At 43.3% G+C, this 17,154-nt stretch overlaps 1 protein-coding gene across 2 annotated transcripts in view; it reads left to right on the top strand.

The window, feature by feature from the left end:
- tmem135 (transmembrane protein 135) overlaps positions 1 to 17,154 on the top strand; it is a 607,397-nt gene that overhangs the window by 561,417 nt on the left and 28,826 nt on the right. For both annotated transcript variants that reach the window (XM_072476483.1, XM_072476482.1), the window contains 2 exons: positions 474 to 537; positions 3,960 to 4,036. In XM_072476483.1, the coding sequence (XP_072332584.1) occupies positions 474 to 537; positions 3,960 to 4,036 (141 nt within the window). The remainder of the gene's footprint in view (positions 1 to 473; positions 538 to 3,959; positions 4,037 to 17,154) is intronic.

Raw genomic sequence — 17,154 nt, 5'->3', positions numbered from 1 at the left:
AGATTTAAGAAAAAAAAATAGGAAATGTAAGCTTTTTTAAAAAAATGTGGCATTTAAAACATTCTCCAAAGCTATTGATGCCGAGTCCTTAACCATTATCGCGTTGCTGAAATGAGACACCACCGGTTAAACTGTTCACCTCCTGTGCCAAAGGGATTGATAGGCAATCATTAACAATTATTCCATTGTTAAAAAGATACTTGCAGTATTACTTATTCAATTTCCTCTGGCAATCGGTAATTAACGTGCAAATCCATCAGTTTTTAAAAGAAAATAACGGAGAAGCTCGGGGCAAGATGCTGTTTACGTGAAGCAAATGGCAGACTGTCTATATCACCCAGCAGGTTCTGAAGATTCACATCTCACGACATCTCTCTGAACTAGCTGACCAACGTGCACATAAAAAGCAGCATATTTATGTTCAGACAGTATTATTTTTTCATTTGATCCTGGTGTTTTTATTTCTTGTTCAGGGTACAAGTTGCTTCCTTCGATGGGTGAGAAATTTGGACGATGAACTTCATGCACTGATTGCAGGTGAGAGTAATAATCATTTTTCAGTCCTTACTCTCCATCTTGCAGAGGCTTTCTCAGTCCATTCTGTACACAACAGCAAGATGAAGGCCTGTAACTTTTGTTTTTACTTTAAAAATTTAGAGTACCCAATTCATTTTTTCTAATTAAGGGGCAATTTAGCGTGGCCAATCCACCTAGCTTGCACATTTTTGGGTTGTGGGGGCGAAACCCACACGAACATGGGAGACTGTGCAAACTCCACACGGACAGTAACCCAGAGCCGGGATCGAACCTGGGACCACTGCGCCACCGTGCTGCCCTTAAAGGCCTATAACATAATATAGATTGAAAATAGGGATAACAAAAGTCCAAAAAATGCCTTTTTAATCATGTCCTTTGGAAAAATTAATGCTTTTCAGCTCCACTGTATCTTAAAAAGGGGCAGCACGGCAGCATTGTGGATAGCACAAATGCTTCACAGCTCCAGGGTCCCAGGTTCGATTCCGGCTTGGGCCACTGTCTGTGCGGAGTCTGCACATCCTCCCCGTGTGTGCGTGGGTTTCCTCCGGGTGCTCCGGTTTCCTCCCACAGTCCAAAGATGTGCGGGTTAGGTGGATTGGTCATGCTAAATTGCCCATAGTGTCCAAAATTGCCCTTTGTGTAGGGTGGGGTTACTGGGTTATGGGGATAGGGTGGAGGTGTGGGTCTTGGGTAGGGTGCTCTTTCCAAGAGCCGGTGCAGACTCGATGGGCCGAATGGCCTCCTTCTGCACTGTAAATTCTATGATAATCTATGATAATTTGTGCACATGGCAGTTGCAGTCTCACAATTTGAACGTGACTATTCCATGTGTTCCACAATTGTTCTACCTATACTTTGAGACAAATCTTGAACATTATATATATTTGACAGTGTAAAACTGAATGATGCCCTGGCTAATCCCCAGTGCATTTGATCTCAGATGGAAACTGCACATGAAATCATTTGCAATCCAATTTGACAAATATTGTCTCTCTACAGGTGGCTTTCAGTAAGAAAGTGTACATTTTGTAGTTCAAATATTTTTATAAGCCTACTGTATTATAGAGCTGTATAGAGTGCAACCCAAGATCTTAAGAGGAGCCATAGCTTATTCATTTAATTTCCATTGCCACTTATAAGAATGGGTGGAATTTTCCATTCTGGAGACTAAGTGCAGTGGTGGGTAGGAAAGTTGTCGTGTTTCCTGCTGGGTGGCGGGGTGAACACGCGCAATCGTGTGCTTTTCACCTCTTTAATTATGCATCTGCGTGGAGCTTGGCACATTTCAGGGCACGGAGAGCAGGAAGTAGCCCGTCCCACCATTAACCTTTAGGATTCGAAGATTCTGCTGCCATATTAAAAGGGCAGACACACAGACATTCAATTTTTCCAGGCCAGGAACTCCATCTTGCTCCTTCAGAGCAGAGTCCTTGCGGCTGAAGCTTGTACTAGAGAAGTTGAGCAATCATATCCTGGGAGGTAAGAGGACTGCTCTGGCATTGCCTCTCACACATCTCTGGATAAGAGCACCACTGGTGACGCACCCATGGTCAGGACCAATGCTCACCACCAATGCTCACCATAATTCACCAGCATCCTGACCTTTCAGAGATCTCGCTACGTGGGCCCATGACCAACCAACCCCCCCACCCATCCCTTGCCAATCTACGTCTGACCCTCCATCTCATCTGGATGAGAGCTCTTACCAAGGCAGTGTTACTTGCACCCTCCATCATCAACCCTTCAGTGGATGTGTGAATGAATTGAAGTGATTTGTTAAGTGAGCATGCTCTTTACACTTTTCTTTCATCTCAAAGCCAGAAGGCAAGTGCTACATCTTTTACCTGGCCCCCATCTAGACATGGCATCCCTAACCCACACCTACTAGTTAAAGGGCATTCTGAGGGAACAGAGATGGAGTCCTCCCATTCATACATGATTGTGTTTGGAGACATTGCTGTTTGACCAGGTTGATGAGAGCCGTATGCAAGAAGCCTCACATGGACACTTTTCCACTTGTCTTCACTCCCTCGAAACTCCATTGAGAGACTATTGCTTGGCAACGTGGAAAGGCTAACCGCATGATCCCTTAGTCATGACCATTCACCCATGAGGATAGAGGTTTGGAGTCGTGAGTTAGCTGCCCTCCAGCAGCCTTGGTGGCATCTCCCTCCCTCCCTTCATCCCTGCCCCTGACTGTAGCTGATGACAAAGGGCACAGACTGAATGGCACCTCCACACATTGCTGGGATCTCAATTGTGTGAGACCCATGAGTCGGAACAAACCTGTTGCAATGTGGGCTTCTCCACTGAAAGAAGAGCACAAGTGAGAATCTTTGACATCCAATTGCCTCATAATTATAAGGATGTTTGTTTAGTCAGCCACTTGTGCTGAACTCCACCCATTTGATAAAACCCCTCCTCCTACTTGTGGTTCACATGTGCAGAGCAGCTGTAATGCAAAGGATGCGGCATGTAACTTTTCAGACAAGCTCCACCACCATCTATACCCTCCCTGTCTGCCACCAACTTCCACCCATCACCATAGACCCACCCAACATCACCATTCCTCTCACCCTTGAACCTCGGCCAGTTACCCTGAACCCCTATGACGGTCCACCTTCACAAACTATTCCTCTTGTCAAAGCTGGCACCCTAACCACTCTCACGCTAAGCCTAACCCTGCCACTTCCTATCTGAGCCACCTGTCCTGTACACGCCTTGACCGATGACACCTTCACTTACCAGGCTTTTACTCTGAACCTGCCACCCTACCGCATTCCACTCTCCCCTCTGATTGTGACTATTCCCCCCTACTCAGGACACCACTGTTGATATCACCGAATCCACCCTCCGAGACACTTCCGCCCCCCTCCCTCCCAACTTTCTAGACACAACCCTCCTCCCAACACCTCCCACCCCCCGCCCGCTTTCTGCGGACATCTCCCTGACTCCCCTACCAAGCCTTTATACAGCTTGTAGTAAATGGACTCGAAGCATTTCTCTTAAAGTTAGGCGAAAGCAGTGCCTATGTACTTCAAGATGAATTGAAGCTTGCAGGCGCAAGCCACTTATATAGAGCTGGGAGACAGACTGTTCTAATAATCTTCTGGTGGGACACTTAATTTGGTGCCAGAACATAATAATCTTGACCTTTTAATGAGCATTCATGAGATGCAAATTAATGCAAATGTATTTCCTGACATAGAGTCTGGGAAACTCGAGCTGCCATCAACCCACCATCAAAGTCACAGAATCACCGAGTCAAGAGAACAAAATTCGAAACTAATTTCCAGCCGGCAGGAAACTGACTTTGCCCATCACTCCAAATTTAGTGCCCCCACCGGCCATGATTCCTACTGCTGGCAGGAGTGGAAAATTTCACCCAATGTGCCAATCACATTCTTAATATTTTTATGCAGGTTTCTTAGCAGGAATGTCAATGATGTTTTACAAAAGCACCACCATCTCCATGTACCTGGCTTCTAAACTCGTTGAGGTAAAAACAAAAGTTTTTTTATTACATATATATATTGCAGTTTGGATATTCCTCCATGTAGGTCACAGTATTTTGTTACCTATTTTTAGAAAATGTGGGGATCACACGTTTGTCTCTTACTAAATGGTGCAGGTTTTGGCTCGCGTGTCACTCTGGAATGGTCAGCATAGAAAGAGAGGGAAAGGTTTGAAAGCAAACTATCCAGACCTACAACCTCATTGTATTAGTCATGTTCCCTCTAGTTTTTCCAGGCAGACACTCAAGAAAATGTTTGTTCTAGCCTTTGCACCTGGCCCTTTTAGACTGTGGATCTGAGGGAGATGGGAACAAAGCCAGGGAAGCCCAAAAGGTTAGTGGTACTTTTCTTTCCCCCACAGGTTTCCAATGGATGAACATGAACATAAAAAAGGAGCTACTGTAGACCATGCAACCTCTTGTGAATGCAGTTTGATCATGGCTGATCTTTGACCTCTAATCCAGTTTCCTGCCTCCTTCGCATTTCCCTTGATCCCCTGAGAGACCAAAAATCTCTATCTTTGTCAATCTGAGCTTTAAATGTATTCAATGGTAGTGTATCCACAACACTCTCAAGTTGAGAGTTTGAGAAAGTCACAACCCTTTGAGTCCTAAATTATGAATCTCTTGTCCTGAGACTGTGTCTGCCCTATCCCCGTGTTCTAGATTCCCTAGACAGGTGAAACAACCTCTGTGTCTACCCTGTCAAGTTCCTTCAGAATCCTGCATATTTCAATGATATTACCTATTATTATTCTAAACTCCAGAAGGCCCAATTTATTCAGCCTCTCATACTAGGAGACAATCTTGTGAACTTTAACTGTACTGCTTTCAATGCAAGTATATTCTTCCTTAAATATCTAGATCAAAAATGAGCACAGTTCTCTAGGCGTGGTCTCACCAAAGCCTTGTATAATTGGAGCAAGACTTCCTTATTCTCGTACTTCAATCCCCTTGCAAAGACCAACGTGAACTTTGCCTTTGTAATTGCTGGCTGTACATGCATGCTAACTTTCCTTTCCTTGCACATGTGCACCCAAGTCTCTCTGAACATCAACATTTACAAGTTGCACATCTTTTTTAAAAAATCTACTTTCCTATATTACTAAAGTCAGTAACTTCACACTTTTCACCATTATACTCCATCCGTCACCTTGTTGTCCAGTCATTTAACCAGTCTATATCTCTTTGCAGCCTCTTTGTATCCTTCTCTCAGCTCACATTTCCACCTAGCTTTGTATCTTCTGCAAATTTTAATATATTATTTTCTCTTTGTCTAAGCCATTAATAGAGTGTAAATAGTTGAGGAGCCAACACTGATACTTGTAGAACTCCAATAGTCACAGCTTGCTGTCTTGAAAATATTCTGTTTATGCCTACTCTTTGCTTCCTGCCCATTAACCAAACCTCCATCCATGTTAATATGTTACCACCAACTCCATGAACGCATTTCTTGTGCGTTAACCTTTTGTGTGCCATCTTATTGATGCCTTAGAAATCCAAGTATATTGCATCTACTGGTTTCCCTTTACCTACCCCACTGGTTACATCTTCAAAAACCTCTGATAAATTTGTCAAACACGTTTCTCTTTCATAAAACTATGTTGATTTTGTCTGATAATACTATGCATTTTTGCCCAATATTAGATCTAAAATTGTTTGAACCCTATTTGGTTCTTCTGGCTGATTATAGAGGCCCGAGATCTAGGTCACCATTCAGTTAAATACTCTGGTTGGGTTCCTGAAGCTGGAGGACCATTAGAAGGATATTCAGCCCCGAGAGATCAGCAACCCCATCCATCAGAGGTGGGAAGAGTCGATATATGGAGAGTGAGGGCCTAAAGATGGAGGTGCCCTCTAAACACTTTCTGAAAGGCTGAAAGTAAAATTAGTCCCAGGCACCAGACTGCTACTATGGGGTAATCTCTTGTTATGGGCCAGGATTTAGAGAACAAAGTATATCATGGAGTTCCCCTGACCTACAGCTGTTTATAGATTTTGGTTATGAGGAGCACATGGGCCTAATCTTCAGGTGTTATTCAACAGAGGCCTTAAGCACTTTTAATCAAAAACAAAGTTTATTCTACAAATTCAGTTAACATTTTATAAACACACACAATAAGCATTTCTATCAACTACAAACATACATCCCCCACAGAGCTACAGTATTCTATATTTAATCCTTAATAACTTCCCTTTTACTGATTCACTCAAGTAACAACATCCATAAATCAGACAATCCCTTTTTCCACAAAACAGTAGGTTTGAATTCTTTACAGAAAACAGTTATCACTTTTAAATTATCAAGTAATCTGGACACCTTTTAACGAGAGAGAGAGATACCAAAATAAACTTTCTTTGTCTGAATTCAGCTCCGCACTGTCTAAACTGAAAGTAAAACACAGAGCCACAAACAGCTCTCAGCTCAAAACAAAAGTAAACGCCAGAACTACAGCCCAGCTCCACCCACAGAATGACATTACTGAAGCTATTTGATAAACACACATTTCTTAAAGGGGCATTCCCATGACACCTCTTCACGGGACAGCAGCCACAACTTGTTGCAAGGCCACAGGGGAAATTATGGATAATGGTGATCAAAAATGGTACATGGAACATTTTGGCGTCAAAGGGAAGCCTGCATGCCTCAATTGGCATTGCCAGAGTCACCTTAATAGGCCGTTGATCCCTAATTTGGTACCTTCCACTTTTGGGCACATTCCCTCCTAACTGGCAAGTTCTAAGTGGTTTTGAGGTGTGAACCTGCCAGCAAGTGCCAAGGAATCTGTGGGTCCATATCTCTGGACCCTCCTCTATAGCCATTTAAAACTATGTCTCAACATTTCAAGCATGTGATATTTTCTCAGATCTGAAGCATAAGTACTGTGTCTCTCGGCACAGAAGCTGCCAGATTTGCTGAGTGTTTCCAGCATTTTCTGTTTAAAAAAAGCAACAATGCTGAGTCATGAAGAGTGAAATGTGGACGGGTGACCATCAGCATGATTGAGGAGCAAGGTTTTGATGAGGTTTTTGGAGCAGAAAGCAAAGCAGGCAGAGGAGTGTAGCAAGGAAGTTGTGCCGAGTAGCTGAAGCTGTGCCATATATGTGGGGAGAAGAAGTAGAAGAGGTGAATAGAAGGCCTGAATCTGGAAACCTGTGATATAGAATCATAGGAAAGTGTAGGTGGAACAAAAACATGGCGGGATTTGTAGATGAGTATCGATATTTCCCATTCAATACATTGGAGGACAAGCAGATCAACAAGGATGTGGATGGTGGCCAAACAAGGCTTAGTGCAAGAATATATACAATTGGTTAAGTTGTAGTTCATGGAAACTGAGATTGGGAGGCTAGAACAGAGGACATTGGATAAGTTGAGTTTAGAGGTAACAAAAGCACAAATCAGGTTTTTTTGGTGATGGGAAGAATATTGGGCAGAAATGGGCAAAATTGTACAGGTGGAAAGTAACCAGTTTGTATGATAGATAGGATTTGGAAAAGTGGACTGAGATTGTGTATAGCCTGATTCTGCTTTGGTGAATGGCCAGTGAAAGGGAAAAGGTTTGTAGCAAAAGGGTTAGGTTTATGATAAGTGCTGACAATAATGGGTTATCACTTGGGGAATATTTTGACTCATTCATGACTTTATTGTCAGACATGGAGCCTGACAGACCAGAGATGGCGAAGAGGTTAATATCATCGGTATAATTTAGAAACCAATTCTTTATTTGAATGATAACCAAATGAAACGCTTGCAGCTAAGAAAAAGAGCCAGTGAAAGTTGTAGAGAAGGAAACCATAGAGGTGATTGTGTGAATGAAAGAGACATGTTTGATGTATTGGGATGGGTGGGAGTGGAACCACACAAGGATACATCTGTGAAGTTAGTCACTAGAAGGGATTATCTCAGTCACAGGGGATGCAATTTAGTGCTTTGGACAGGGTTGTGAAAGTGAAGTTGAGGGAGATTTAATGACGCATCTTAGGGTAGAAAAGGAGGCAAGAGATGGGTAGATCATTGACGAAGACTGATAGATCAAATGGAAACCATTTGGGGAACAGCGGGTGGTGATGGTAATTTTGAGAGGGAGAGGTATGGGGCTGAATTTTTCTGGTCCAACAGAGGCAGGTTAGCAGGCAGGACTGGGCGAATAGTTGGAATATGGCACATTGGGTTGCTCATTTTCACCGCTGAGCGATCTTGCCAGAACGAAGTTCAACCTGGCTGATGCCACCTGCAGCTTTGAGAAGCCAGTTAGGTCCATTAATGGCTCAATCGTGGGAAAAGTGATGACTCTGCTGAGATCTTCTCTATTTGCAGACAGAACATCTGTTGAGACTGGAACCTGGCATTTGACTGGAAGTAGATTCCCCTTGGCAGATCAGGGGGTCTATTGATGGCTTCTCTTGATAACCCTAGCCCAGACCTGCTGTGATGCAGCAGTCACAGCTGGAATCACAAACCACCCTATGGCAGGTTTGCCCTTCACAGTAATGGTCTGAATGCTGTGCCATGTGTCAGTTTTAATTGATTTTGCCTGAGATTTTGGATAGCTTGATTCTGCTTTGGTGAATAGACAGTGAAAGGAAAAGGTTTTTCTTTAATGTGCCTTTGCAGAGTTCTGGTTGCCTCAGCACCACTCACCCCTCGTGGTGGGATGGCTGCCAGCATTACACTGGGCCTTCTGATTGGGCCTTTTGCTTCTCTAGTCTGCCCATCATCCTTAATTGGATGGGGCTCCCAGAAACAACTTCTTAATTTGCTATCTCAGGGAAGATCGTGAGCATCATTCAACCATAGCCATATTCAGGTTCCTGACCCATAATTGACTCCTTCATTGGGATTGCAACTCGACCGGAAAAATCCAATCTATGGTGCCTGAGTAATGGGGGCCATTAATAATTTTGTGTAAGGAGTTTTGTGGGAAGGTACTGTAAGGAAAACAAGCTGCAAAAAGAATAAATGAAAATGTTGGAACTTTTTGGTATGGTATATTGTGGTAGCAAACTTCAACAAAGGAGAGATTGTTGCCACTATGGCCAAGGTTACTGTCAGGGTCAATAAATTATTCACAATGAAGTTGTGGATAAAAAGAGCCTTGCTCTCCTCTTGCCTTTGCACAATTATCCCGAGAGACCCTCAAAAATCTGTCCTGGGTCTCCTTTTGCTACTTTTGTTACCAGGCACCATAATCCGTGGACGTGGGGTAAGGTTTCACATGTGTAGTGACCACGCCTAGCCGTACCTCTCTGCCACTTCTCTCAACCCCTCCACTGAATCTGTGTTCTACGATTGTTTGTCTTCTCGCCACTTGCAGGAAAGTTCTCATTACCTTTGGGTTAAACATTGCAAAGAGAGAAGCCATCGTCTTCAGTTTCCACCGTAAATTCTAAATCCTTACCACCGATTCTAATTCCTTTCATAGCCACCGTCTCAGTTGAGCTAGGCTTTTCATATTTCAGCCCTGAACAGAGCTTCAAACTCCCATGTCCTCTGCATCAGAACACCCGCCCAATTGTGCACCTGTAGCATCACCTATCTATCACTCCTTCAGTTATCTGGGGGTTATACCCTTGTCTGTTATTTTGTCACCTCCTGACTCAGCTATACCAGTGTTCTCCTGACTTGCCAGCTATCCTTCACCATCTGAAGTTGGGGACCAAGTGTAATGTGTCAAAGTTCGCAGATGACACAAAGGTGAGTGGTAGAGCCAGGTGTGCAGAGGACACTGAAAGTCTGCAGAGGGATATAGATAGTTTAAGTGAATGGGCAAGGGATGGCAAATGGAGTTCAATGTTGATAAATGTGAGGTCATCCATTTTGGTAGGAATGGACTATTATTTAAATTGTAAAAAATTGCAGCATGCTGCTGTGCAGAGAGACCTGGGTGTCCTTGTGCAGGAATTACAAAAGGTTGGTTTGCAGGTGCAGCAAGTAATAAGAAGGAAATGGAATTTTATCCTTCATTGCGAGAGTGATGGAGTTTAAAAGCAGGGAGGTTATGTTGCAGCCGTATTGGTTGCCGGTGAGGCCACAACTGTAGTACTGTGTACAGTTTTGTTCTCCTTACTTGAGAAAGGAGGTACTGGCACTGGAGGGTGTGCAGAGGAGATTCACTAGGTTGATTCCAGAGTGGAGAGGATCAGCTCATGGAGAAAGACGAAGTAGCCGATGTAGATAGGCCAACGAGAGGCGAGGCCATATTGGATTTGGTACTGGGTAATGAACCAGGACAGGTGTTAGATTTGGAGGTAGGTGAGCACTTTGGTGATAGTGACCACAATTCGATTCAGTTTACTTTAGTGATGGAAAGGGATAGGTATATAGCGCAGGGCAAGAGTTATATCTGTGGGAAAGGCAATTATGATGCGATGAGGCAAGACTTAGGATGCAACGGATGGAGAGGAAAACTGCAGGGGATGGGCACAATGGAAATGTGGAGCTTGTTCAAGGAACAGCTACTGCGTGTCCTTGATAAGTATGTACCTGTCAGGCAGGGAGGAAGTGGTCGAGCAAGGGAACCGTGGTTTACTAAAGCAGTCGAAACACTTGTCAAGATGAAGAAGGAGGCTTAAGTAAAGATGAGACATGAAGGTTCAGTTAGGGCGTTCGAGAGTTACAAGTTAGCTAGGAAGGACCTAAAGAGAGAGCTAAGAAGAGCCAGGAGGGGTCATGAGAAGTCTTTGGCAGGTAGGATCAAGGATAACCCTAAAGCTTTCTATAGATATGTCAGAAATAAACGAATGACTAGGGTAAGAGTAGGGCCAGTCAAGGACAGTAGTGGGAAGTTGTGCGTGGAGTCCGAGGAGATAGAAGAGGTGCTAAATGAATATTTTTTGTCAGTATACACACAGGAAAAACACAATGTTGTCGAGGAGAATACTGAGATTCAGGCTATTAGACTAGAAGGGCTTGAGGTTCATAAGGAGGAGGTGTTAGCAATTCTGGAAAGTGTGAAAATAGATAAGTCCCCTGGGCTGGATGGGATTTATCCTAGGATTCTCTGGGAAGCTAGGGAGGAGATTGCTGAGCCTTTGGCTTTGATCTTTAAGTCATCTTTGTCTACAGGAATAGTGGGAGAAGACTGGAGGATAGCAAATGTTGTCCCCTTGTTCAAGAAGGGGAGTAGAGACAACCCCGGTAACTATAGACCAGTGAGCCTTACTTCTGTTGTGTGCAAAATCTTGGAAAGGGTTATAAGAGATAGGATGTATAATCATCTGGAAAGGAATAATTTGATTAGAGATAGTCAACACGGTTTTGTGAAGGGTAGGTCGTGCCTCACCAACCTTATTGAATTCTTTGAAAAGGTGACCAAACAGGTGGATGAGGGTAAAGCAGTTGATGTGGTGTATATGGATTTCAGTAAAGCGTTTGATAAGGTTCCCTACTGTTGGTTACTGCAGAAAATACAGAGGCATGGGATTCAGGGTGATTTGGCAGTTTGGATCAGAAATTGGCTAGCTGGAAGAAGACAAAGGGTGGTGGTTGATGGGAAATGTTCAGACTGGAGTCCAGTTACTAGTGGTGTACCACAAGGATCTGTTTTGGGGCCACTGCTGTTTGTCATTTTTATAAATGACCTGGAGGGGGGCATAGAAGGATGGGTGAGTAAATTTGCAGATGACACTAAAGTCGGTGGAGTTGGGGACAGTGCGGAAGGATGTTACAAGTTACAGAGGGACATAGATAAGCTGCAGTGCTGGGCTGAGAGGTGGCAAATGGAGTTTAATGCAGAAAAGTGAGATGTGATTCATTTTGGAAGGAATAATAGGAAGACAGAGTACTGGGCTAATGGTAAGATTCTTGGCAGTGTGGATGAGCAGAGAGATCTCGGTGTCCATGTACATAGATCCCTGAAAGTTGCCACCCAGGTTGAGAGGGTTGTTAAGAAGGCGTACGGTGTGTTAGCTTTTATTGGTTGAGAGATTGAGTTTCGGAGCCATGAGGTCATGTTGCAGCTGTACAAAATTCTGGTGCGGCCGCATTTGGAGTATTGCGTGCAATTCTGATCGCCGCATTATAGGAAGGATGTGGAAGCATTGGAAAGGGTGCAGAGGAGATTTACCAGAATGTTGTCTGGTATGGAGGGAAGATCTTATGAGGAAAGGCTGAGGAACTTGAGGCTGTTTTCGTTAGAGAGAAGAAGGTTAAGAGGTGACTTAATTGAGGCATACAAGGTGATCAGAGGATTGGATAGGGTGGACAGTGAGAGCCTATTTCCTCGGATGGTGATGTCTAGCACGAGGGGACATAGCTTTAAATTGAGGGGAGATAGATATAGGAAAGATGTCAGAGGTAAGTTCTTTACTCAGAGAGTAGTAAGGGCATGGAATGCCCTGCCTGCAACAGTAGTGGACTCGCCAACACTAAGGGCATTCAAATGGTCATTGGATAGACATATGGACGATAAGGGAATAGTGTAGATGGGCTTTAAAGTGGTTTCACAGGTCGGCGCAACATCGAGGGCTGAAGGGCCTGTACTGCGCTGTAATGTTCTATGTTCTTGACTGGGACTCTATCCGTTGGAATTTAGAAGAATGAGGGGGGATCTTATAGAAACATGAAATTATGGAGGGAATAGGTAGGATAGAAGCAGGAAGGTTGTTTCCACTGGCGGGTGAAACTAGAACGAGGGGGCATAGCCTCAAAATAAGGGGGAGCAGATTTAGGGCTGAGTTGAGGAGGAACATCTCACCCAAAGAGTCATGAATCTGTGGAATTTCCTGTCCAGTGAAGCAGTTGAGGCTACCCAGTTAAATGTATTTAAGGTAAAGGTAGATAGATTTTTGAACAGTAAATGAATAAAAGGTTACGGTGAGTGAGCGGATAAGTGGAGCTGAGTCCACAAAAAGATCAGCATGATCTTATTGAATGGCGGAGCAGGGTCGAGGGGCCAAATGGCCTACTCCTGTTCTTATGTTCTTATCTATAAACTTCAGTTTATCTTGAACTCTGCTGCTTATATCCTATCCACCAACAAGTTCCATTCAATTATCTCCTTCCTCTTGGTGATCAACATCTTCAGCTTGGAATTCTCACCTTTGCACTTAAATCCCAATCATAGCCTTCATCTGAGGCAAAACTTTTTCAGCCTCACAACCTCACCAAACTCGATGTTTCTCTGATTCTGGGAATCGTGCCTTCCCTTTGCCTTAATCACCATGGCCATGCCTCCAACTGTGTTGATCGCTGGTCTGGAAATGTCTCTCTAATCTCTTCTGGCTTTTGCATCTACCTCTCCTCTTTTAAGGCCCATTGCAAATATGTCCTATGTCATGTCAGTATGTCGTATGTCCTATATTTTCATATGTGGAACGATCTGCCTGGACTCTACACAAAACAATACTTTTCACTGTACCTCGGTATGCACACCAATAAATCTAAATCCCAAAACCATCTCTTTGAACATGCCTTTGGTCACTCCTATTATATCCTTTGGCTTGGTGATTACTTTGTCTCATTATGCCTCTGTGATGCATTTGGGAAACTTTGCTATACTAAAATTTCTGTGAAATTTCATTTATAAGATAACGCCTGCAATGTTCTATTTAATCAATGTATTTAAATTCAGCATCACTTCCCTACCTTCGCATTCACTGGCCCCTTGCATAAAACTCAGATTCTCATTTGCTTTTTTGATGGTTTTGTTCGCTTGCACTTTATTTATCAGACATTTCTAAGAATTTACAGTATATTTCTTATGCTGTTTATTTTCACAAATGCATCAGCCCCTCGGAAAAATTCAATTTTTGTTTTAACATTCAGGCTCAAAGTTTTTTTAAATCCCAGGTAAAGAAAAATACTTCTGTTTTACCTCTTTAAATTGCTTAATATCTTTTAATGATTCCAATAAAGCTGATCTTTATAAAACAAAGTGCTTCTTACAAGCGAATATCAATAAACTTGAGGCTTTCCTTTAATCATTCATTTTCCGTGGTTATAAATAGGTTTGCAAAGCACCGCACTTTGGAGTAGGGCATAAGTACAAGTTGTGGTTGAAAGAAAGACATCTCTGCAATTTTTTTTATTCTAATTTTTCTAATAATATTTGATCACAGGAAAGATGAAGGAAGATAAATCAAAATACTAAAAATATGAGAGAAAAAAATTAAAATGTTGGAGATCACACATCAGGTGCAGTGAACACATGAAAGAGGACAAAATGAAATTTAGGAGCCTTTACTTAAAATATACTAAATTTAGACTGCAAATGGCCCCTCAAAAAAAACTATTTAATCAAACTATGATTTATAAATTATGATAAAACTATAATAAATTTAAAATGTTTACATCTTATATTTTCTCCTGGTCTTTTGCTGCTTTGGGAGCTGGTTTCCTAATTTTACCGCTTGCTACTATTGATCAACTGCACTGCGAAAATAGGCCTGGATGATGGTCCTTCATTACTGTCCATTACGAGTCTGCTGCTGCCTCGATCTCCTTCTCAGACTCTGTGTCTTTGGAGAAGAAGGCTAAGAAAAGATCTGATAGAGATGCTCAAAATCTTGAAGGGGCTGGACAGAGCAGATAGAGAGAAACTGCCCCTGCTCGTAAAAGAATCAAGAACAAGAGGGCACAGGTTTAAAGTGATTTGCAAAATGAGCAAATATGATGTGAGAAAAAACAGATCTGCACAACGCATGGTTTGGGTCTGGATGCAGTGTCTGGAAGTGTGGTGGAGGCAGATTCAATCGAGGCATTCAAGGGGGCACTAGATGATTACTTGAATAAACACAATATTCAGGGGGATGCGGAAAAGGCAGGGGAATGGCACAAAGCCAAGATGCATATTTGGAGAACCGGTGCATAGTCCATAAGACATAGGAGCAGAATTAGACCACTCGCCCCATCGAGACTGCTCTGCCATTCAATCATGGCTGATATTTTCTCATCCCCATTCTCCTGCCTTCTCTCCATAACCCCTGATCCCCTTTTTAATCAAGAACCTATCTATCTCTGTCTTAAAGACACTCACGTTAACCTTAAGAGAATCGTGAACAAGGACTCCCAAGTCCCTTTGTGCTTCTGATTTCCTAAGCATTTCCCCATTTAAAAACTAGCCTATGCCTAAATTTCTCCTTCCAACGTGCATAACCTCACACTTTTCCACATTGTATTTCATTTGCCACTTCATTGCTCACTCTCCTAGCTTGTCCAAATCCTTCTGCAGCCCCCTTGCTTCCTCAATACTACCTGTCCCTCTACAGATCTTTGTATCATCTGCAAACTGAGCAACAGTGCCTTCAGTTCCTTCTTCCAGATCATTAATATATATTGTGAAACAATGTGGTCTCAGCACAGACCCCTGAGGCACACCACAAGTCACCAGCTGCCATCCTGAAAAAGACCGCTTTATCCCCACTCTCTGCCTTCTGCCAGTCAGCCAATCCTCTATCCATGCCAGGATCGTACCCTCAACACCATGGGCTCTTAACAGTCTCCTATGCGGCACCTTGTCAAAGGCCTTCTAGAAATCTAAATCAATCATGTCCACTGGTTATCCTTTGTCTAACTTGCTTGTTACCTCCTCAAAGAACTCGTAACAGATTTGTCAGACATGACCTCCCTTTGACAAAACTGTGCTGCCTCAGTCCTATTTTATCATGCACTTCCAAGTACTTTGCGATCTCATCTTTAATAACAGACTCTAAAATCTTACCAATGACCAAAGTCAGGCTAACCGGCCTATAATTTCCCGCCTCTGCCTCCCTTCTTAAACAGCGGTGTTACATTAGCCACTTTCCAGTCTTCTGGGACCCGTCCTGCCTCCAGTGATTCCTGAAAGATCATCACCAATGCCTCCACAATTTCCTTAGCTATCTCTTTTAGGACCCTGTGGTGTAGATCATCCGGCCTAGGTGACTTATCCACCTTCAGACCTTTCAGTTTTCCTAGAACCTTCTCTTTAGTGATGGCCACTGCACTCACCTCCGCTCCCTGATTCTCCTGGAGCGCTGGCATCCCACTGGTGTCTTCCACGGTGAAGACTGATGCAAAGTAACTATTCAGTTTGTCTGCCATTTCTTTGTTTCCTATTATTACTTCACCAGCCACGTTTTCCAGTGGTCCAATGTCTATTTTTGCCTCTCGCTTACCTTTTATGTATTGAAAGAAACTCTTCCTATCTTCTTTTATATTACGAGCTAACTTGCACTGTTGCCTTTTTTACCTACTGTAAATATGGCAGTCAATGAGGTTGCCCTCCTTCCTTTGGATATCAATATTCTATTGCTCAGAGTCGCCAGGCATCAAATGATACCACCACAGGGTTCAACCGGCTATCGAGCAAAGAGCCAAACACCAGTTAGTTAGTTCAAGGTCAAGGGTACTTCAGGCACCCGGCTTAGATCAGAGGAACAGTGGCCGTTGTTCGATTCTGGATCTATCGGGTCAGGAGAAGTAACTGCTGCTCAGCTAGGCTCATCCGTCTGATAGCGGGCGTTGAACTTGGACTTGCTTCTGGTGGTGCTGCACTTGGAAATGGACGTTGCCACATTTTGGGGCAAGGGCAATTTTTTAATCGAATCTGTCCGTTTCTGTTCTATTTCACGCTTACCATGCGTGATGACCGTACCTAAATAAGTGACTTTTTCCTGGAGAATTTGAGCTTTTTTGTGGTTAATTTTGCATCCAATTTCTTTGAGGAGTCGTAATAATTCCGAAAGAAATGAAATGTGCTTTTCCTTGGTGTCAGTCTGTAGGAGCAAGTTGTCCACATACTGAACAAGGCATTCAGGTCGGGAAAATTTTGATAAGCCATTCGCCAATTGTCTGTGAAAAATGGAGGGGGAGTTGTGGATGCCTTGTGGAAGGCACGTCCACGTGTACTGCTGTCCCTGGAAAGTGAACGCAAATTTGTACTGGCACGTTTTGTCCAATGGAATGGACCAAAAGCCATTGCTAATGTCCAAAACCGTGAAAAATTTTGACGGGAGTCCCTGTTTTAACATGGTCTCGGGACTCGTGGCAACGGTGGGGGCTGCTAACGGAGTTACTTTATTTAATTCCCTATAATCGATGGTCAGTCGCCATGAACCATCTGGTTTTCTTACGGGCCATATCGGGGCAATGTTCGTTGATGCTATGGGCCGAATCACTC

Source organism: Scyliorhinus torazame, chromosome 15 (assembly GCF_047496885.1).
Source record: "Scyliorhinus torazame isolate Kashiwa2021f chromosome 15, sScyTor2.1, whole genome shotgun sequence".
In the NCBI taxonomy this organism is placed as follows: Eukaryota; Metazoa; Chordata; class Chondrichthyes; order Carcharhiniformes; family Scyliorhinidae; genus Scyliorhinus; species Scyliorhinus torazame.
Note: the sequence above shows the minus strand (reverse complement) of the source record. Positions and strands in the feature narration are given on the sequence as shown.